Source organism: Malus sylvestris, chromosome 2 (genome assembly GCF_916048215.2).
Source record: "Malus sylvestris chromosome 2, drMalSylv7.2, whole genome shotgun sequence".
Taxonomy (NCBI): domain Eukaryota; kingdom Viridiplantae; phylum Streptophyta; class Magnoliopsida; order Rosales; family Rosaceae; genus Malus; species Malus sylvestris.
The window spans coordinates 9003254-9027336 of NC_062261.1; the positions used below are offsets into that span (position 1 = coordinate 9003254).

The 24083-nt window shown below is 35.3% G+C and overlaps 3 protein-coding genes and 1 pseudogene across 3 annotated transcripts; 2 read left to right on the forward strand and 2 right to left on the reverse strand.

Annotated features, from left to right (window-relative positions):
• On the reverse strand, positions 1-840 carry LOC126589648 (40S ribosomal protein S30). Its single transcript, XM_050255016.1, has 3 exons — positions 673-840; positions 420-557; positions 1-225 (listed from the first exon to the last, which is right to left on the reverse strand). The coding sequence occupies exons 1-3, from the start codon at positions 674-676 to the stop codon at positions 179-181; spliced, it is 189 nt and encodes a 62-aa protein (XP_050110973.1). The 5' UTR covers positions 677-840; the 3' UTR covers positions 1-178.
• A 4298-nt stretch (positions 841-5138) lies between these two features.
• LOC126589630 (lysine histidine transporter-like 8) lies at positions 5139-8302 on the forward strand. Its single transcript, XM_050254992.1, has 5 exons — positions 5139-5681; positions 5864-6000; positions 6110-6537; positions 7207-7338; positions 7530-8302. The coding sequence occupies exons 1-5, from the start codon at positions 5230-5232 to the stop codon at positions 8016-8018; spliced, it is 1638 nt and encodes a 545-aa protein (XP_050110949.1). The 5' UTR covers positions 5139-5229; the 3' UTR covers positions 8019-8302.
• Positions 8303-9810: 1508 nt separating this feature from the next.
• LOC126589640 (protein S-acyltransferase 10-like) lies at positions 9811-15087 on the reverse strand. The gene is made up of 11 exons (XM_050255004.1): positions 14716-15087; positions 14399-14513; positions 13867-13941; positions 13537-13608; positions 13247-13384; positions 12935-12968; positions 12125-12234; positions 11592-11678; positions 11302-11385; positions 10892-10957; positions 9811-10279 (listed from the first exon to the last, which is right to left on the reverse strand). Exons 1-11 carry the CDS (start codon positions 14798-14800, stop codon positions 10105-10107), a joined length of 1041 nt encoding a protein of 346 aa, XP_050110961.1. The 5' UTR covers positions 14801-15087; the 3' UTR covers positions 9811-10104.
• Positions 15088-20780: 5693 nt separating this feature from the next.
• LOC126587209 (GDSL esterase/lipase At5g55050-like) lies at positions 20781-23498 on the forward strand (annotated as a pseudogene).
• The last annotated feature ends 585 nt before the right edge of the window (positions 23499-24083 follow it).

A 24083-nucleotide genomic window follows, 5' to 3' on the forward strand; every position in this document is an offset into this window, starting at 1 on the left:
TCAACAACAAAACCAACAATAATTTGAGAACAACCCAGAAGCAACATCACATCACTGCTGATTCAAATATAAACTCCAACATAATCCAACACTTCCAAATACAACTAAACAAAAATAAAGCCTTTTGTTTCTTAATCTACGAAGACATTGTCATCTTTTCAAAGCTTGAATCTTTGCCCTACTTCTCAGACGAGTTGGGTCCCCTCTTCTTTCCGAAGCCAACCACTGCAACGATCAAACAACACACAGTGATTTAATCAAAAATAACGAAACATTGGTTTCTCATCAAACATAAATTCCCAATTGACCTTTTCATAAAATGGTTTAATTCCACAAAATATGAACTCGACTTGTTATAAAAAAATTGATTTCAGGAAGATAATAAAGCTGGAATATTGGAAGGGAAACGGTGGTGTTACCAGCGGTGACGAATCGGCGGTTGTATTGCAGGCGCTTGTGGGCGCGGCCGCGGGGCTTCTTCTTCTTGTCCTGCTTGGCCACTTTGGGAGTTTGGCCTCTCACCTTACCGGCACGAGCCAAAGAACCGTGGACCTTTCCTGAAGATTTCGACAAATATACACATTAATAAACAAAAAAATGGAAGATAAAAAGGTGAAGTAAATGAGACCTAAAGGGTGAGAAACGGGGCCGAAAGAGTTGAACTGAGCTCACCCATGGCTGCAGAGTGGTGTAGCTGCGAAGAAGATCGGGAGGACGGGTAAACGGCGCGGCGGAAAAGAGACGAGTGCTGTGAGTAAGAAGTAGGGTTTTTGGTTGTTGCTTCGTTTTAAAGGATAGATCTTCAGATTTGTTTGTGTTCACCTAGGCCCAGCGCATTTATGCTGGGCTGAAAAGAGTTTATTGAAAAAAGCCCATTTCTTTTAGTTGGCCCTGTCGGACTGTTTCCCTCCACCAAATTTAATATTCACGAGAGAACGATTAAATAACGACGATATGTTAACAAATCAATCAACATCAACAATTGGAATTTTAAAAATGACCATTTCGTGAATTTTTCTATACTTTTCCTCCATGCGGTGCGATATTAGAAATTTATGAATGTAACTGTCACACTATCACATATTATTACTAATTCATGTGTTATAAGTGGATGATAGAACTAATATGTCATGGACCTATGATATTAATTACGGATTGACTAAAATGACCAGAAATCAAATCCGAATTGCTAATCTGGCCAAAGTAGTGATTTCAAATCTCTCCCGCATATTTTGGTAATGCGTATGGAGTGCATTTTTAATCTCCTTTAGCTATTGCTGAATACTCTTACTGAAGACAACTCTTTATAATTTTACTTGTTTTCTCTCTTGGAGTGAGGATAGGTAAAGTTAGTTGTTCATGCGGGATGCTCTTTTTCCCTTCGACCGGGATGAAAGCCTCGACAAGGTTTTTATCGAGGCTCATTTAAGCACACTATCCTCTGCTTTGTACTTTTTTTCTTATATCAATAAATATCGTATTTCTCTAAAAAAAAAAAAATTATTGTCCATTTCTTACTTTGTATTTTTTTGTAATGATTTACCTACTCTCCATATCTTGAGACATAAAAATTCATCTCAAAAACACAACAATAGTGCTTTTCCTTAATGTATGTTGCCACTCAATTGTTGAGTTGCTCTTTGAGATTGTCAATAAGTTGCCTGGTCCTTTTGATGGGTCAACAAGTTTGATCACATGGGTCGAAAACAACACATCCTCGTCTAGGATGATAGGATGAAAGTAAGCTTTTCCGACTACTTAATCCCTTATCCATCCAACCAAACCAAATCAAACATGAAACTTTGAGAGGAAGGAAGCGCAAATCGAATTATCTTATCAAAGTAAACTGATCTTGTTGGGTAAACTGATCTTATCCAAGTAAATCGAATTGTCAATGTCAGAACATAAAAGTGTACGTGTGACAAGACGATTTTTACCTCGTTTTTTAACTGTCTTCCACCGATACTTGAGTTGAGTTAATGACTTGAATGTTTTTTCCCGATTTACAATCACGTTCATGAGAAATTCTATCTAGTTCTGATGTCAGATGAGGTAAGATTATAAAGGAGGGAAATGTGAAAACTAATCAAGTATTAACTAATTGAACCAGAAAAGAGACTGAGTAGATACAATTTGGCTTGAAAATAAATGAGAGACTTTTATGCCCGCTAAAAGACGAGAATGATTTGTCGTGGTGGTTACGCATCTTAGGCTAATAATGGGAGAGATGAAGGAAAGTGAAAGAAATCATCACATAATGATATATAAGAAATTCTATCAAGTAATAAGGTATATATCTCTTTTCATTCTTTCATCACGTGATTTAATGTATTAATGTCAAGAAAGTAGGCACTTTATCTTTGATAGTTTCATTTGGAAATCATCAAGCCGTTACATGGGAGATGCAAAATGCCTTAAAATGGGAATTTTACATATTTTCTTTGCCGGAAAATTCTCTAATGGCAGAATGTAAATTATACATTTTCTCCAAAAGATGCAAATAAAAACATAATTTACATCTTTGGGTGATGAGTACCACTACTTAAGAGAGAAAAATTAAATAGTCTCAAATTTACATCCCTATCATTGGAGTAAAACTTTTATTACATTTACCGAAAATATAAAAGGAGTTGTAAGAATATTTTTCATCTCAATTTTTCATCTCAAAATTGCATTTTCCCATTAAATATGCCCTCACACCGGCTAAATTCCACTCCAATGAAATTAGTGTGCAAAGTTGAACTGACATATCGTAAGACCAAGTTACGACTATTTATTTATTTCTTCTTGTTTTTCATTGATGCTATATATTTATGTCAAGGATAATAAATAGAAGAGAAAAACACTTTCCAACTAGACTTGCATGTTAGCTGCATTGTTTTGACTTAGGTGGTAATGATGACCGGTGTACTAATTCTAGAACTTCAAAGGTTTGAATCAAGGGGAAATATGGTCGATGATCTGAACACTACTTTTTTACCTTTACAAATTATGTCGAAAGAGTTTGTGAAGTGCACACTTGATTTAAAATTCAACACTTGCCATTGATAAGTCTCATCGCAGCAGCCATGCATCTTTCTCCTGGGAATATAGTTTGTGTTCAGATGCAATGAGAGATTATGTCACATCCCAGCTCAGGTCCCTATCATATTCCGAGCTCGATTCCTTCTTAGCATGATATTGTCCGTTTTGGGCTCTGACCACGTCCTTACGGTTTTGTTTCTGGGAACTCAGACGATAACTTCCCAGTGGGTCACCCATCATGGGATTGCTCTCGCACGAACTGGCTTAACTTCGAAGTTCCGATGGAACTCGAAGCCAGTGAGCTCCCAAAAAACCTCGTGCTAGGTAGAGATGAGAATATACATATAAGGCTTACAAGATCCTCACCCCTGGACGATGTGGGATCTTACAGTCCATCCCCCTTAGGGGCCCAACGTCCTCGTCGGCACACATTAGGCCAGAGATTGGCTCTGATATCAAATTGTCACATCCCAGCCCAGTCCCCAACCACATTCCGGGCTCAATTCCGCCGTAGCATGATATTATCCGCTTTGGGCACTGACCACGCCCTCACGGTTTTGTTTCTGGGAACTCACACAAGATTTCCCAGTGGGTCACCCATCATGGGATTGTTCTCATGCAAACTTGCTTAACTTCGGAGTTTCGATAGAACTCAAAGCCAGTGAGTTCCCAAAATGCATCGTGCTAGGTAGAGATGAGAATATACATATAAGACTTACATGATCCTCATCCTTGGATGGGATCTTAGAGATTAACTATGAGATATTTCTATGCCAATTAATCACGTACTCCCTCAATCCAGTCATATATACCACCATATCATGTTCATAAGATATTTCTGGGATGGAGACATTGAAGCGCTCGTCCATTTTAACCTACTATATTTAGTTATTAATACACTGAATTTGCATATAGGTGTCTCCCTAACCGGAACTTCAAGATAAACATAAAACGAAATTCTATAGAATCTACTAAACCTCAAACCCCAAAACCTTGGAAAACAAATTTTTTGTGTTAATTTTGACCTCACATGAATAGGGATTGAAATCATTTTTATTCTTCAGTTCCTTACATTTACTAAAAAGTTATTTCACTATTTAATCTTCCTTTATATTTACTAACACATGAAATCAAACCAACTATAGAGGGGCTATAGCTAGTTGATCCCATTTGATTTCCTTACTTCCTCAAATTCTAACTTCTCTCTCATTTCTATTAAGCAAACATGTCTTACGAATTCAGCCAATCAAAACATAACATGATAATTTAATCTGCACAAGGTCCATGTATGTCAACAAGAAAAAAACAATCATGCATGCACATTCCGTTTTGGAGTAACTTATGCCAAACATATGTTGGCATCATCATATAGCATTTTAAAATAACATTAGAGGCCATTTTCAATTGAGTCGCTCTAGTAATGAAACTAAAGGGATCTCTAATCGCTGATGACTATTTAAGCCAACATAGTGACCAGCAGGAGACTGTCTTTGTTTTTAGCTTCATGTTTTGGGAGGAGGGAAAGGAGGGGGGGAAGGGGGGAGGGGGGGAAGGGGGGGGGGGGTGTCTAAGAAAGTCCAAATCCACGATTCCAAAAGAACACTAATATTGACCAATGTGTTTATCTTTGAAACCACTTGCATTCCCCTTTCTGTTTTTCTAAATTCTTAATTTTCCTTTTCGAAAATATCCGCATGCTAAAATGGAACAAATAATATTATAAAAGACCCTAAGTTCTCTACAAATTAAAAATAATAGCCCTTTTGGCCTCTTTCCCACTATTTCCTTAGGAGGAATACGTTGACCAAGTCATACTCCCATGCTGTAAAATTAACATGGAGCTCCAAATCCTACGTGTATGTCAAACAATTAAAATGCATAAAGCAAGAAAAATAAGCAGCCAATATTGCCCCGTCAAACAATTGCTTTAATTATTTTCCAACTAACTCACATTCTTAAGGTCATACAAAGCTGTCTAAAACGAACCAAAGTCTACAGACTCCACAGCAGTTTCACAAACAAGACCCACCGGCTCTTTCCTCGTACGTACCCACTTCAATCTTTCACACTATTTGCATAACTTTCCCTCCCATATATCCCTATATATATATATTTTTCTATCTACGTTTTCTCTCCAAGCCACGGAGGGAGCTAAATAGAGTGCAAGGAGAAAGAAAAATATAGGGGAAAACAAAATATAAAAAAATGAGTAGAGAAGCAAACGAGATTAGCTCAGCTCCTATAACACCGAGGCCGGAAGCTGGGGCTCCAAAGCCACCGGTGGCACCACAGCCTGCGGTGTCTTGCCCGCCTTCGCAGTACAACTCACCGTCTTTGTCTAGGTCACCGCTTCTTGATGGAGTCTCAGATCAACCAGCTGCGGGAGGAGCCGTTGTGCCGGCCAGCAAGACCCCCAAGGGCTCAAGAACCCCAGCTGGTATAAGGACTCCAAGGAGGTCTTTGACTCCATTCATGACTCCCATTGGTAGCCCTGTCAGGAAGGCTTTAAAGATGACTAGGCTTGATCCTCAGGATGCTTGGCTTCCCATCACTGAGTCTAGAAATGGCAACCAGTACTATGCTGCCTTCCACACTCTTTGTTCTGGGATTGGTATCCAAGCTTTGGTGCTTCCTGTTGCTTTCACAATTCTTGGCTGGTAAGCCTCTCCAAAAACCCAAAATTAGTATTCGTTTTGCAAACTTCTGTTGTTGTCAAATTGTCAATCTAGACTCTTATGTAATTGGCAATGTAACATGTCAAACTGTCTTTTCCGGAGCTATTAATTTTCCGATTATGGTTTCTCATAGTTTTTTTTCCCTCTTTGTGATTGATTTGCAGGTCTTGGGGTATAATATGTTTGACTCTAGCATTCATATGGCAAAGTTACACCCTATGGATACTGGTTCATCTCCACGAGAATGTAGAAACTGGAGTACGTTACAGCAGATACATGCAGCTCTTTAGTCTCACCTATGGTACGATTCCAATCAAACTTTATAAGATTTCCCCCAAGTCCATCAACGTTTTTCAAATTCAACTTTCTGCACCATTAGAGTGACTGATTATTTATACAAAATGTTGCAGGTGACAAAATTGCAAATTGGCTAGGGATGTTTCCGATCATGTATCTATCTGGAGGCACCTGCGTGGCCTTGATAGTGATTGGTGGAGGCACTTCCAAGCTCTTCTTCCAAACTTTATGTGGGGCCGCATGCACTTCTAAGCCATTGACAACAGTTGAATGGTTCTTGGTGTTCACATGTGCTGCTGTGCTGCTATCTCTCCTGCCAAACTTGAACTCCATAGCTGGAGTTTCACTGATTGGAGCTATCACTGCGGTTGGGTACTGCACAGCGATTTGGGTGGTTTCTGTATCAGAAGGCAGGCTTCCTGGAGTTTCATATGATCCCATTAGAGCTCCGAATGATGTGGATGGGGTGTTTAGTGTGCTCAATGCCCTTGGGATCATTGCTTTTGCCTTCAGAGGTCACAATCTTATCCTTGAGATTCAGGTAATTGATCATTTTCATCTTAATTATTCACTAAATTTTAATTGAATTATTTTTATAGATTAATTTGAGTTGGTGCTTTCAACTCCCAATGCTTTGGCCAGTGAGAACCTGCAAAATTGGTCAAAGCATATATTTTTTAGGGTTTTTGAAGTCAGAGATTGATGCCTAACTAATTAAATTATTAAATGTGCACTACAAGTCTATGCATGTTATTGCTTTTACACATAGAAATTGACAGTTTTGACCAACTTGAACATCTTCATATGAATAAGAATCCAACTGTCAATGAAAAAAAAATTTGAGAGAATGCTTAGACGCATGCAGATGTAGTACAACTGTTCTAACAATTGGAATAGTTTTAATTTTCCCAGTTGAATATTTAATTAAAACCAACCATGACCAATCATGAATCTTTATCTTTATATAATTAAAATTGTGCAAATTCATGCTTTAAATTTTTTTTTTTAAAGGCTTGATCTTTAAGGATTCTTTTGCCTTTACAATAATAGTTTGTGCATCAAATCAAAAAGTAAAATTTAAATAAAAGTGTGGGGGTCCTCAACTCTTAACTTATCATGATCATCCCCATCACCTAGGTTGAATAACATTAAGTTGGAATTATTCAAATCATAGAATTAGCTTTCTGAATTCAATGTTTTTGTGTTGCAGGCCACCATGCCTTCCAGTGAGAAACATCCCTCACATGTGCCCATGTGGAGAGGAGTGAAGGTGTCCTATTCAATCATTGCTGCATGCTTGTTTCCCCTTGCAATTGGAGGCTACTGGGCTTATGGTCACTTGGTAAGCACCTTAATCCTCAGTTCTTTCCTGCACAGGACATCCGTTCTTTATCAAAGAACAGACATTCAGACATATCCTTTCTTTCGGACGTCCTGCACATGAAAATTATGCCTTGATCATAATCAACAAATGTTTAAACACGAACTATAGACTTAAGATTTTAATATTTTGTTTTGCTCTTTTTTTGACAGATACCAGCAAATGGAGGAATGCTTCCAGCTGTGTTCCAGTTCCATTCAAGAGATGTGTCACAATCCGTACTAGCGTTCATAAGCTTGTTTGTGGTGATAAATGCACTGTGCTCGTTCCAAATCTACGGCATGCCAATGTTTGACCACATGGAGTCCCAATACACAAGCAGAAAGAAAGCTCCACTTCCATGGTGGCTGAGGTGCATTTCTAGGGCAATGTTTGGGTTCGGTGTCTTCTTCGTCGCCGTGGCAATTCCATTTTTGGGAAGTGTGGCTGGTTTGGTTGGAGGCATATCACTGCCTGTGACTTTGGCATATCCTTGTTTCATGTGGATCAAGATTAACAAGCCTAAGAAGTATAGTCCTATGTGGTGGCTAAATTGGTCTCTTGGGATTTTGGGGATCGCTTTGAGTTTGGTTTTGATTGCAGCTGGAATATATGTTGTGATTCAAACTGGGATTAAAGTCCAATTCTTCAAGCCTCACTAATAAGGCAAAACTTATTACCAACAAAAGGAGGATTTGAGGGGAGGATTTGAAGGGGGGATTTGTGAAGAGTAAAACAAAAGGGTGGATTTACACATTAATTTGTTTTATTGCTTTGTGAAAGAAAAAAAATATTCACAGATGTAGTTTGCCGTTGAGTATCAAGGGGAAGATCACCCAATTATATATTTTTGGTTTTTTTTGGGCATGGAAATGTTGTAATTGATATTATAGAATCTTTAGGTGTGTGTAATACTCAAGTAAATTCTAAAGATTGGATTTCTCTCTTTCTTAATTTTTTTAATTTAGAAGCAGGATAAATAAAAATGATCTCTGAGATTACATAATTCCTCACTTCAATGTTTGATAATGAAAATCGATAGAAGTAGTCCTGAGATTGGCATAACCTCATTTTGGTTCTTCTAGAAAAAATTTATCAATGTCCTCATTAAATGGAGAGGTTGGTTTGACAAAAATACCCTTAATGTGTCGCTCACCTGACAAGTTAACGAGGATATTGACAAATTTTTCACGAAATGACCAAAATAATTTAAGGTGGACAAACTCAAAGACGGCTTCTATCGATTTTCATTATTAGAGATCAAAGTGAAGAGATACTAATTTCAGAGACCATTTTCACTAATAACCCTTTGAAAACACAAGTTTACATCAACTATGGATCACTATACTGGTCTATTGTGACCCTATACTGGTCTATTGTGGACCATGCTAGTTTTATTATTATTAAATTACACCGCTCAGCTCTTTACATACAAGAAGTTGTTCCTCCTTAACTACAAATCAGTATAAAATATTTAACTAGAACCGTTAAATTTTAAGAGGTTAAAAGTCTTTGGACCAACGTTTTTCTTGCCTACCTATCCAATCATTCGTTCAATATCAACTTTACTGTCTCAAAGTGCCTCATAGCTGACTTCCAACTCCGGTCCTAAACATCTACCCAAAAAGCAGGCTCATGAAACTCAAACATGGCTGCAGAGTCACAAGGCCAACAACTGCAACTTTTCAGCATGCCATATATAGCAGTTTATTCAACTGAGATCAGCTTATTCGTCTCAGAAGGTGGCTTAAAGTCAATGCTTTCAATGCTTTCCTGTGATGAACATTGACTGGCCGTTCAACCAGTGTGGACGCATAGAAACTACGCAACTACTTGGAAAACGATCCATAGGGAAATGTTAGGTGGATTTAAGTATAGTTTTCAAACCAACCAATAGTTCAAAGCAAACTGTAGGTGGATTTAAGTGTAGTTTTCAAAGAACGAGAAAATATTTAATAGGACTGTCTAATTAGAGCGATTCTCACCTGGATGATACTGTGCGGGGTGGACTGGAATAAAAAATCAATGAGTTCCACACTTGGGTAAAATGTGCTATGCGAATGACATAATCAAGAGACTCGACGCCAGTTTTTCTCCTTAACAACGCTCTGACTTTTGATGATTGTTATTGCAGACACACCGGAAAATGCGCGTGGAAACCTAGTTTGCTAGTTAATACACAAGTCATTTCTTCTTGCTCACAAATCGTAATTTGACATGTGTACAAAACAATTCTTTTGTTAGTTCAATGAGCTGCGTTTTCATGTTCGTCAAACTACGATTTGTAAATAAGAAATGACTCGTTTCATCATTTAGATGTAACGAGACAAATAATATTCTTTACGGTTCCCATTGTTCATCATATTACACAAACTACATTTAAAAACTTTTGAACTACGTTCGAACGATATGAAAATATTGCAGGGCTGCTGTAGGAGAGAATGACTTCGGTAATTTAGGGGAAGAGTTCAGCTGCGTATATAAACTGGCACAAATAATTCGGAATCTCTTATCCAGCAAAAAACAATACGATCAAAACCGACTTCATAACAAGCCTAAAGATCTAGCCTAAAATAAAGTACAAACTATAGACCCTGAAACGGTTCCGACTTAACCATCTCCAGTCACCATATTTTGGAGCTATCTAAACAAAATACATGCGCCGATGCGCAGATATGGCCCTGGTTGGTGCTCCCTATAAATTTAAGGGGAAACGAATGACAAATTAATGATACAAACCTCACAATGTCAGCAACAACGACAGGTTACAACATCACAACAGGTGTAAGGTCTAGACTTTTCTTCAAGTTGCTGTGCTGTTGGTAATGGTTCCATTCTGTAATTACTGCTTCGAATGCAGCAAAACTCGTATAAATTTCTGCATGCTCCTTTACTGAAAGGATAAACTCTCTCGGGTACTCCTCTGTCAATCAAAACAAAGGTAAAACGAACTGAGAATCTAAGAGCATAACAGTCAACTAGTTTAATTCACATCTCATCACAATGTTCCTAGCCTAGTGTACGCAAGTAACCATTCTCCTATGTTTGGATAATGGATTTGCAAGTACCACGGGATTCAGGCTAAATTAGTCAGAAACTACAGAACTTCAGACAGAGGGATTTGAAATGCACTACACAATCAACATACGATTTACAAATGACTTGAATGCTAATCCCTCTCAACGCATTGTATCTAATCATCGCAAATCCCTCCCGCTCATCTTTCGTAGTTCATTACTAACTAATTTATAACAATTTGAAACACAATGATAGTTAGGGCTCTGTAGAAACACCTTGTACAGTCATTCTTCTTCTTTCATCACGCAACTTGTTCATGCATTTAAAATTTTAAACCACAAAGTAGCTATGTATAAACATATCTAACCATATTTATATTTTTCACATATATTTTCTTTAATAATCAAATACTAAAATATATAATATGATGCTATATATTTTTAACATACTATGACTAGTTATCTATAGCAGATAATATTGAACAGTAGAAAAAAAAAGAAAAAAGAAAAAAACTAACCTTAAATATGGGATGCGCCTTCGTCTTACAAGCTCATAAGTAGTCTGATTGGTCAGAACTAGATAACTGCAGCAAAAGAAAAAATGAAAATGAACGTTCAACTGACACACTTCAGTTATGTTTTTAAGGTAAATGACTTTTATAATGATAGTGCTCAGTTAGATAAAACGAAGCAGGGGTGGGGGAGCAGGAAGAGACATAAAATCAGATCTCCCAATTCTTTAAAAAAAAAATTTACAATAACACGACTATTGCCAGCATGATAACACAAACAGATGGCGAAGTTATCTGTGAAAGCATTAAAATTAGGTACTTCTACCACAGTGAAATTATAAACATGTTGGCATAGCATGGAAAGAAATGCCTTGCATCTAAGAAACCGGAAGCTGATGTCAAACATAAAACTTTACCTATGAAATATCAGCAGGAGCAGCAGAAAGATCATGATAATTGACAAAATAACCAGCAGTAATATCACAATTGCATCCTTCCACCTGACAATTATACATTCGGAATCCAAGTTATAATGGACACCAATTACAACAGAAAAGAAAACCCAAAATGGGCAAATAAACTTCATCACAAAACCATTAGGACTATAGTATTATATAACAAAATATAATGACATTACTATAACAATGTTAAGAGTAGAACCTAAATTGTTCCAACGAAATAAGAACCTCAAACAAAAATATCATACCAAGCGACTGATATATTAGCCTTCAGGTATGTGATGTATAGGACGGCGGTCCACAGGCACAGTGCTGTCTCTTCACAAATGTACCACCTACAACATTAGCCCAAAAGACAGAAGCTCTTGAACAGGGCTTTTTACATACAGACTAAAATATACTGATTGCCAATCCTAGTATAAGCAACAAGACTATACAGTTTCGTAAAGTTTTTGAACCATTGACAAGAAGAATAGTTTAACCATAATTAGAATATAATTCTTTTAAGGTGAATCCAATTCAAAATAACACATTAACATGACTCGGTTATGATATAATATTACTTTTTTAGTTGCAAACCCGATAAGCATACTTTGGAGAAAGCTACAATTCATAATAACATTATAAGAAAATGTGCAATTCTAAATTCAACAACTGGTACGTCTTAGCTTATCACGCAACAAACAGAACATGGAATACCTTCTGTCTAATAGTCATAGACAAACTTTAAAGATGCAAATTAATTATACCCAACTTTATGTTGGTACAAAATCACACTTACCAAAATTTACAATGATTACCCACACCAATGCATGTTCCGAGCCAAACACAATGATGATCGAACTGAAGAACACATTTGTCACAATCATGACAGTGCTTTGATCTCGGGGGCTGCATACAATTCAAAAGAAAATATAAATTTGCATTATAGGTAAGTAAGAAATCAACAGAGTAACAGCAACAAGATACACGATAGGTTCATTTCCCAGTAAATTTATGCATGGGTGATTTTATACACTAAGAATCGTGAAGCATAACCTGAAAAATAGGGGGTGTGGACATCTAGAAGATTGTGGCTAGAATCTTGTTTAGCAAGCACCATATAAATTTGAATGCTCTAAGGTCTCTTCTGAGCAAATTCATTTGTCCCAACGCCCAAGGTCCTAATGTGAATCAGATGAAGTTTTTCAAGAACCTTGTTTGATGAGAAAGGTGGGAAATTGTGGTGTTAATGACATGTGAGGAGTCCACAGAATCTTTCTCTAGATTTCACTTTAGGATGGAAGATTGTCAGGAATTCACCTAGTCTATCAACAAAGGCATTTAAGTGCAGAGGTTTCCAGGCCGAGGTGCTTAACTAGAACTATCTACTCAGTCACTCTTATAACACTGAAAGTACAGAAGCAACTATAATAGGAGAAATCTTTTATTATTGTTCGCCTCTTTCCTAAGATGGACATCTTCTTCATGTTTCCTTGTGAATATTCCATCCTTTATAAAGTTTTGTTCCTTATTCAAAATATGTTGGCAAGAGATATAAACAACCATAAGTATCATACAAGATGAATATGTAAAATTGAGAGGGTACTACCTGCTCAACATTACAGTACGAGCAAGTCAAACTTCTGCAATAACCAAAAGGAGGCAGTCAGCAAATATATATATGTGAAATACCACGACTTATCTTGCTCTTTTACTCATCTTTTTCATTCAATCTTGTATTTAAAAGGAATTGGTTGCCTTAACACAAGTTTAACTCCATTTCCCCTACCTATTTTATGTTGAAACAAACACAGTTAAGATTTAAGATGAAACACACGGAATAATGTGTAAACACCAAATCATCACTTTGAAATGTACAATAAAATGATACTGCTCTGATAACTTAAAAGTAATTGCATACCTAACAGACGTTCCAGGTGGATACAAGTCCATCACAAGTTTGGTCCAAGATGTTGCATTATTTCCCAGAAGACTTCTTCCCAACTGATTCCGTTCCACTGTCACAACCACACTGCCAATTTTGCTTGGAGCAGGCTGTCTTTGCTTAAACGTTACAGCAAGATGACATCAGAGAATTAGTTCACCTCGGAATTGTAAGATCTATGCCTATAACCTTTATCATATGAACAAAGAAATAAAATTAAAAAACAAAAACAAAAACAAAAGGAACCGAAGGAAAGCAACGCTTACTTTGAGATTCCTGATGCTTTTCTGAATATTGTATTTGACTCATTGACAGTCCTCATTGCATCCACGACAAAGCTAAAAGGTAAACACAAAAAATCAATAAGTCAAAGGTAGCTGGAATTGTAATTCAAGCATCAACAACAACATCAAAGCCTTATCCCACTAAGTAGGGCCGGTTGTATGAATCCTAGAACGCCACTGCGCTCGGTTTTGCAAAATTCAAGCGTCAAGTTTTAAAGAAATCACAATGACTTGAAATCAGATCACAAGCATCAAATTTGCAAATCATATTTAAACAAATATAATTTGAAGGCAGCATAGATTGGCATTTACCCAGGAGAAGAACCGGAGGTAACAAAGTATTGAATCAATGTCACAACATAGAGAGTCAAATATATAGCAGTATACCTGAAAAGGAGCAAAAAAAAGACAAAGTAAGGAGTAGGGTTAGGGGTAAGCAAGAAATAGATCACTTCAATAGTGTGACTCCGTCATTTGTGCCCATATATAAGATCACTGATCCTGACATTCCATAAGTCTCACCACTAGTTCAAAGTTCAGACAGAATGTGATAAGTCACTTGTAAAGCTTCGCCCCCAATGCAAATGCACACGTTACTTAACAATAGGCACCGCCTTATCAATTGACACCCATCCTTGCATACGTATCGAGGTTCAATTCACTTCGTAATCTTAAACTGAAACTTGACATTATGCAACTACAACACTACAAACGGCCTATATATTTAAAAGTTCTAAAGTAACCCGTTTGCGAAAACGAGCTAAAACTCTTGTTAATCAATATGTATTAGGATTTTCACCACAAATGAAATGCAATTAATAAAAGTACAGAAGCATTAGCATACCATGGTTCCTTTTTAGTTTTCTCAATCAAACCTCCATCAAACAGAAAAATCAAGCCGGGGTATATTAGATGTAGCATCACCAATGCAACTTTTAATCCCAAAGCAGACCTCCGAGCTGAAATTCAAGTACCCAAAACATAAAAACACAATCTTTTTGCATCAACTAAAAGTCAAGCTCTAAAAAATAATAAAAAGGTAAAATCCTGGACTCAATTGAGATTACAAAACTAAGTAGCTGAACCGAAACAGTCAGATTTTGTCTTCTACTCCGATTTTTCAGAAAATAAATTACAAATTTGAAGAAAAAAAAAACTCACCGGGATCGGCGAGACAGGGAAGCAAGCGGGAGCATCGCTCAAATGGTCGACACAACGAGTCCCGGCAGATGTTCACGCTCGTCATCGGACGAAATTGAAAGAGAAAATAAGGAACTGGTTACATCAGTATTCTGCAAAACTGGGGTTTCCGGGAAAATGCGTTCCTTCGCTCCAAAAATTGAACCTTCTCGGGAAAGTGATGGAATTTGGGAAACCCAAGTGGTTAAACTGGAAGAGCAACGGACCTGCGAAGAGGGTTTGGATTTGGGTAGAAGATTGAGCCTTTTTGTTAGAGAAACTGGAAATTGAATAGGTACGCCGTGGGCCTTTGTTCTTAACTTCTTATGTCTAACACTTCGATTTGTCATGTGTGCGTGTTTGCACATACCACCCTCGTTTAAGGTTTTTCAACCCCTATTTACATTTCACTTTATTAATTAGATTTGATTGTTAATCATTATTTAGATTAGATTGATAATTATTTTCTGATTTGATCCAATAAAAATGTCAGTTCTTGTTTTTTCAAATTTAATAAAATAAATAAATAATTGTCTGGTAAAACAATAAAAAAATGTGTTAAAATATAACGGGTTAAAATAAAAAATGAATACTTACCGGTAAGTAATCAAATATTATCGAAAGTAAACTTTTTCATTTATGAGAACGATAAAATAAATTGCTGTGATTTACTAATGCAACACAAATAGGTTTCATGTGGTTTAGTATTTCAAATTTGTTATGTGAACAAGAATTCTTTTATGTGTTGCTGGTTCACTCAAATTTTTATATGGCCGACTAGTCGTTTTTTTATTTTTTGATCTCATTCTCAACATGTTATTTTTGATCTCTTTCTCAACAAGTTAACTTTTCTTATTGTATAGAAAAACTCTAATACCTTCTGTTTTATGTTTTAACCCTTGGATTTTGAGCTTTTGAGCAACTAAAATGACAAAAAACTACATTGTTAGTGAACCGAAAGAACAGATCGGACAATACCTTAGCATTCGCATCATACGTTAATGTTTGGGTAACATAAACACTACCTACGGAAAATTCAATTTAGTTTACCCCCAAGTAAATTTCTTTTGTATTCAAATTCAATTGACATGCTCATAAAATTGGATATTATGAATCAAACTTTTGGACTACACATGGCAATGACATTGCCTTAGGATTTACACTCTTTTACCAAAAACAAGTGTTCACACTTGAGAATGTGAAGCATTATGGTTGTAATATTATTTTTTTATTTAAGAGATGATATTATCTACACTAAAGATATAAGGGATAGGTTTAGCCTCACAATAAGTTAACAATAATATGGTTCAAAATTATTTTTGACGAGAATCGAACCAAAATGAAGAGATGTACTCTCAGACTGTAATACTAAACAACATTATGGTTGTAATATTTAATTGAAAGAAATCCAAATGAAACTTTAAGTGAAGTTTTAATTATATGATTGTGTTAAGCTCATGGTTTTGTGTTTAAGCGTGTAAAAATGAACATGAAATTTAAAAACTCCCAAATAAAGAGGTGTGTCATTAGAGGAGCCCGCAGAACCTTTTTTTTTTTTTTTTTTGGAAAACGCCCACAGAACGTTTGGTGGTGTCCGTGTTCGACCGAAACAAGTTAGATATGTCAGGCCCTACTAATCCCCTTAACATACAACTAGCCCTTATGCACGCATATGAAGAAGATATTTTTTAAATCAATGTGTATTACGTACAATTTACATGTTTTAAATATATTTATATACGTAAATTAACAAAAAGAAGTTAAATATTTGAAGTAAATAAATAATCTTAAATCATGCTAGAAAAAGCTCCTCACAAACCAATCAAAACAGCTGAATTCACATAATAAAATCGGTCTTTTAATTTTCATCCATATTCTATTGAATTTACATTAAGAATATAGAAAATAATATTTAATAACAACTGATTAAATCACATTATTGCTAGCTTATTGTGAGGCTAAGTTCACCCTCTCCCCTTAGTGTAGATAATATCATTTATAAAAATAAAATAAAAAACAATCATTTGACAACTATTTTAATCATATTATTATGCGCGTGCGATTGACATTTTTTATAACCGGCATTACACACCTCTTAAGATATTTTGAACATGTTTAAAAATAGAGAAAATAATATTTAATGAAAAACTACCGAATCACATTATTACTAGCCTATTGTGAGGTAGTAATTAAAAAAATTGTACAAAAAGAATTAATTATTAGAAAAACACAGTTAAAATGATGAAAATACCCTTGCATGATTTGGTGCATTATTTTGAGCTGCTTTTGAAATTTTTTGTTTTGTGGATATTTTTGTCCAAAAATTTTTGGTGAAGCTTGTGATTCCAAAACGGGTTGTTGGTTTTATATATAAGGATACAATAATATAAAACCTAATTTCAATCCCCCACCTAACTAAACAAACAGTTGTAGGGAGCACCAATCATTCAATTGCAAGTTGCAACCTTTTAAGACTACTCAAAGATGAGTACGAATAGTGTATATAATATCGTTTGTTAAAAAAAAAAATCGTATTCAAATTTCAAAGTTTTGTGTTTACCATTAGAACTATTCATATTATGAATCACTCTATAAAGATAATCCATGCAAACAATAAATTAAAACTAAGGTAGTTTAGTCAATTTACTGTAGCAAATACATAGACAATTCGTAATGCTTTTACCAATTTTGTTAATCTATTTTTATATAGTTCAACGACTAAACTACCTTAGTTTTAATTGGTTTTTTGTAAAGACGATATTTATAGAGTGACTTATAATATGAACGATTTTAATAAAAAAAATACAAAGTTCTATAAATCGCCAACGAACAGTTTTGAGTAGGACCTATTACTCATCATTAGCAGCCAAATATTATTCGCAATCTTTGTTCTCATAACATGCCATCAAATTAACTATATATGTATTCTTTAAGAAACATTAATTCTAAAAATGTGTAGCTAGAGAACTCTATTGGTTTTTGGATTGCCAATCTGCCCCACAAAACAAAAACAAACATCTCACCATAATAAAAGGGTGTTGTACGTTTTTTGGTAAGAAAAAGGATGGTGTTACCAACATTTTAAAATGTCAGCTTGCATTTTTAGAATACTTATAAGTTATAACATCTTCCCTCTCTTCTCTGGTGTCAAGAAAGTGAACCAGAAGGTAGGCAGCTCCAGAATCACTGTGCTAGTTGTTGATCTTTGGTTGATCAATGTTATCATCATGATATCGTTTCTCATCGTTCGCATGGTTGCATGTATAACTTGTACCGTACAAGTTATTTTATATCTTAGCTATTTAATCTAACGGACTACACCCCTCAACTAGCCTCCTTAACCAATCAGGAGGAAATTGAGTTTTCATATTAAAGCCAAATAAGGAGTGATCCAACTCTTTTTAAGTCCTTACAAAATTTGATCCATCGCCTGAGACTTTATCATTAACATTCTTACAAGACGCTCCGTTGTCGGCAAAGGTTTTGATTGGGCTGCACATGTGGTGTTGTTCTGTTGACTCTGTGGGCTTTGCTAGTCGTTTTCTAATTATTTGTTCGGCCTTCGGCCCCATGTAAACATCAGAAAATGTAGATTGTAGTTCAAATAGATTAGGGTACTTGAGAAACCAATCTCAGCATGAAGGACTTAGAACTAATGTTGCTTATGCTTTTAAACTTATTGTTGGCCAGATCCATCATTCAAATAGAAATTAGGGTTTGGTTATGAGAATAATGATGTTCATTTATATGAGATGAAAAGGTTTGGTGCTACATGTAGCCTCGTCGAGCTCCCATAATTTTAGAGGTGCGTTTCCCCCAATCATGGTTGGGTTAAGTAAAATAGTGATAGAGCTTGGAAGAGTAGTTTCAGTTGTGCTGGTATGATGGTCTGTTTCGGGAATTCAAAGGTAAGTTCTTTGGAACCTTTTGTTCTAATCTGGAGATTCATAGCTCTTGTTGTAGCGGAGGAATAACAGTAATTAAAGCTATTAGTAGCTTCAGTTTGGGATTAAAATTTTATTTGGTTGAAAAGTTGATCCTGCTTTGGTTCTTGACTTCTTGCACTCTCCTCAATTGGTGCCTTGGCAATTCAGAGTGGAGTAAAGGAACTGCTTGTATAGAATTTTCCAAATGCATTTCTACTCTTCTCACATTTACAGAGATGGTAATCAAGTTTTTAATGCCCTTGCAAATCATGGTTCCTCTTTTAATGGTCTTATTTGGTGAGATTCTCCTCCTAATTTTATATTGCCATTATTATCATCGTCATTATGTGGGCTTCCATACTACCGTTTTTTTATGGGTTATTTTTTGTTGGCCTTGTTATATCTTATATTCGTTATTGGAGGTTTTGTTTGTTATGACTGCTATCATAGTTAGAGTTAGGCTTTATGTCCCACTTATTTGCTTACTTGGACATTAAAATGATAATGAACATAACTCCAAAAAAGACATGAAGATGAAAAAAATAAAAATAATTAAACAAATTAACGAATAAAATGGAAAATAAAAATGAAGATCGAGAAATCTTCTAACAAAGAAGAGGGTTAAGAATTCAGATAGGGTTTCAAGGAGTATGTTTCTGTTCATGTGATTTCCTCATTCACCGACTTTCCGCTAGTAAAACTTCCAATTCTTCTTTGTGGGCGGTGAAAATGGTGGTGGCCATATCATGGCAGTCCATACCATTTCACCAACCTACATGACCTTCTTAGTTGGCAGCTTGAGTTGTAGTGGAGTTTGTGGTTGTGCACGCTTTAGGTTTGAAGGTGATGGCCTAAAGGGGGTGATGGTGACCATTACTTGGTGGAAGTCATGCTTCCATGACCTTCTATTGATGTTGGAGACAAAGTAAACTCTAGTTAATTTAACAGAAATTTATTGGAGCTTAATGGATGTGACAATTTTAATAGTTTTGGCATTTGTTGGGAATGTTTAAAAATGTTCAGACTAATTTAGAATGACACTAAAAGACTGAGGGGTTTTAATTAGGTACTTAATCATTCTTTTTAATTTTTCTGTTAAATATTTGATAGATTACATAAAGCAATCATAATTCATAATTTTATACTTTTTAGTGGCTAATTGGAGTCCAGTTTTATACTAGGATATCCTTTAGTATCCCTCTGATTCCATTGATTCTAACTAACAATTTCCCACGCCCAAAAAATTTACACAAACGTTAAAGATTCATAGTCGTTTTCACATAGCAGCTGTTGATATACATGCATTCACACACACACACACACACACACATAAATATGTATATATCATTAGCCCGTTTCTTGGTAGGAATCTGTTTCATTGTATTTATCGCAAGGGACCTCCATATTATGAAAAAAATGGGAAAACTGTGATAAGTATAAGATGTCTTATATGAAGAATACATAATTACCAGGATGGTTCTATACCTATCTATTTTTGCTACATGAAAACAAAATCGCGCTAAGAAGCTGCTTGTGTGTGTGTGTGTTTGTATTTGTGTCACAGTTACACAAACTGAAGGGCCTAGAATTCTCAAAAGTAAAACACATGCAACTACGTATACCATGAAGATGGCATAAATCGAAAAATATCGATTAAATCAGCGCATTAGGCACGACTAAACTAAAAGAAGAGAAAATTAAATTAAATTCACTTTTAACAAGGGAATAAGCAATGATTAATACAATGCTGATCGATGGAATATGCTAATTAAGCTGTTGCAGTCATGAGTCATCATAGGGTTATATCACTAATTAGAAAATCCCGCCTCCAAAAATTAAAATAAACCTTGTTTAGTTGAACTAGTTTAATTAACTTCCTTGTATACATCATACATATGCGAATTCTAGGTTTGGCCAATAAAAATACTGTTTGACTTTACATGCTGGATGGCATCTTCTGGCTTTCGTTTTCAACTTGTCTCGTAAATTTGCAACAATCGACGTAGAGTTCTTCACCAAAGCTCTCTATATATAGTGTTATATTTGGCCTCTGATAATAGTATAGACAACTTACAAATTATAGCACACATAGCTCATAAGATAGAGAACTAGCTAGTCTCCATGGCTCAGAGTCTGATATCAGTACTTTCTCTTTGGCTCGTTGTATTTCTGGGTTGCATTGGTTTGCTTGAATGTTCTCAACCAACTTTGCCTGCCATTTACGTGTTTGGTGACTCCACAGTACTTGCCTAAAGCTGAAGCAAGGGCCGACCACCCTTTTTATGGGATTGATTTTCCTCACTCTACAGCGGCTGGAAGATTTAGCAACGGCTTGAATATTGTTGATTATCTTGGTATTAGCCCGGCCACTGACCCCACTATTATTTATATATGATATAATTTTTTGGTGTGTGATGTGTACTCTTGTGTTACGTTACCATTTTACTCAAATTATGACATGCTTATTTTTTATGATATATAATAGGAGTGACATAGTAATTGCGTTGTTCACCTATATTATAATGCGTGAAATGATAACACTATGTGACAATATTTTCAATACTCAAATTTCTCGTTAATTTTGTTAGTTTTATAATCATCATAGTTATTAATTTTTATTTCTTTAATATGTTATTAATTAGCCAAGTTTCTGGGTTTCGAGCTGAGTCCGCCACCTTTTCTCTCTCTTTTGGACAAGAAGGAGGGAATTTACGGGAAGATCATTTTGCTAAGTAAAGGAGTCAATTTCGCTTCCGGAGGTTCAGGAATTCTGGATGAAACTGGAAAACGAAAGTGGGTAAGCTTAATTCTCACACTTAATCTCTCTTATGCTCTCTCAGGTAATTAAACAATCAGAACAAAAAAAAAAACATACAAGTTCACACATTTATTGACATATTCTTGTAGACATACAAAACTGACATACATTTTCATAAATGTAAGACTTGCTTTTATTAAAAATGTATCAATAGTGTGTCAATATTGTACGTCTAAATAGTTTTATTGTATACGACACAAAAATATGTATCCAGTATTTTTGCTCTCACGTGTATATATAGACACTATGAGAAATGTAAGGAGAAAAAATTTGTGTTAACTACGTTTCATTATGCACGTAGGGAAATGTCGTCGCCCTTGGAGATCAGGTCCAGCAGTTTGCAAGAGTACATGACATTATATCAAAATTACAGGGTGAGGGTGGATTGGCTAATATATCAAAGTCTTTCTTCCTCATCAGCGTCGGAAGCAATGATATCCTCGAACATTTTCTTACTAACCAATCTACTTCTGCAAAACTGAATATCGCCACTCTCATGTCCACTTATGAAAGTCGATTAAGGGTACCATTAGTTAATTACCTGTTTTTTCTTTTTATTTCTTTACATTGTAAATTAACCATTAATTCTTAATAACCCGTTTGATAATCATTTCAGTTTTGACTAAAAACTTGTTTAGTAAATATTTTCAGTTTTAAACAATAGTCAAATTTTGAAAACTCACAAAAGTAGCTTTCCGTTTTTGTCAGTTTTTAACTTTTTGAAAACTACAAAAAATGAAAATTGAAAACTGAAAAAAATGAAAATTGAAAATGAAATAGTTGTAAACTGTCCATAATTAATTAAGAGTCTTTTTCTTAAATTAATGTTTCCAATTGCAGAACCTAATTGACCTTGGAGCCAAAAGATTTGGGATTATTAGTGTTCCCCCAGTTGGTTGCGTCCCATTGGTGCTTAATTCTACTCAAGATGGTAGCTGTTCTGAGCCCGTGAATCAATATGCCATATTGTTTTATAAGGCACTTCAAGGAGTCTTGCTGAAGTTAAGCGCAGAATGCCAAGAGATGAAATATGCACTTGCAGATGCATATACAATGACCACACTCATCATAAAAGACCCTAAACAATTTGGTAATTACTTAAACATCTTAAATTATTCTTTCAGTCTTTTGGTAGCGTATCACAAAAATAGTATAGAATGTAACGTACGTGGGTGTCTATATATATTATATATATAATGTATGTTATAAAATATGTTTTTTGTGAGTTGGCATAGATTTTATAAAAATGATTTTTCTAATGTAAGCCCTTAATAACTACGGTTAAGAGAAAACTTTTTAAACCAACTCATTAGGGAAAAAAAAATCTAACTGGCTTTATCTTTGTTTGTTGTAACAAAAAACTACTAGAAAACAAGAAGTTAAAGGACTCAGCCATTATGTCAATTATGGCATCTCTCTTGGAGAAAACTTTGATATCGTTTAGCTCCTAGTTGACTTATTTGACATGCTCTAACAGGAGAAAGGCACTAAAGGAAGTTTAAATCTTAGAATCAATTAAAGCATTGACAATTAAGTTGATAGATGAAGTTTTTTTTTTTTTTTGTTCCCAATTGAACTCTTACAATATTTTTGTAAAAAGCTTATAGTTATATATGGAGGTTTTTTTTTTCTTTCTAATTTACTAATTACTATTATAAAGATTTTGGCACGCTACTAATAAAAGCACTTATGCGCAAACTACTTTCTACAGAAGCACATCCAAAAGGGCTTTGATATGTACATTTGTTTCTTGTTTACGAAGAATTTTGTATGTTATATAATAGACATCCTAACATTTTGTAGGGTTTGAGGAGGCGACAAAAGCTTGTTGTGGAAAAGGAAATTTTAATGCAGAGCCATGCACACCAGAATCGGATTTGTGTAAAGATCGCGATGTCTACTTGTTCTGGGATCAATACCATCCAACACAAGCTGCGTCTCATCTTGCAGCTCAAACTCTTCATGCTGGTGGTGGATTCGTGGCACCCATGACTTTTGGTCAATTGGCCTCACTTGCATGATTTAGATCTGTACCTCGATATAATTAAGAAGATAGATTTCTTAATGTTTGATTCATATATAACCATGCACGTGTCTTTCTGTTTGGTTGTTCGACCTTTTGACCAACATTTTCATGTTACTAGTGTAAAATTAAAAATAAAGATATAAAGAAGATTGTGGAAGTATAGTTGTCAAGTAGTTATTAAATTTCCCAATATATATAAGTTGAAATTTGCACAATAACATATTGATTATAAAAGGGTGTGCGCAATTGGCGTTCAAATTATTTTATTTTGCTACATGATTTAGCAATGAAAAGGTTGTTCTTTTGTGATCGAAATGTCATGTGTTCAAGTCATGGAACAACCTCTTTACAAAACAAAAGTAAGGCTATAAGAATTTTTTTTAACAAGTATCATACAATTACATGGTGTTATTAATTCACATATTATAATGTGAGTGGTCAAATATGCGCATGATCGTCCGTCTGAACTACGAGTACGTAGAACCTATAAAACGAAGAAATACAAACACAACCATTTGAAGGACCAACAATCTTTTCATATCTTTTTTCCTGTTCGTTATAATTAGTGCAAAAACTATAG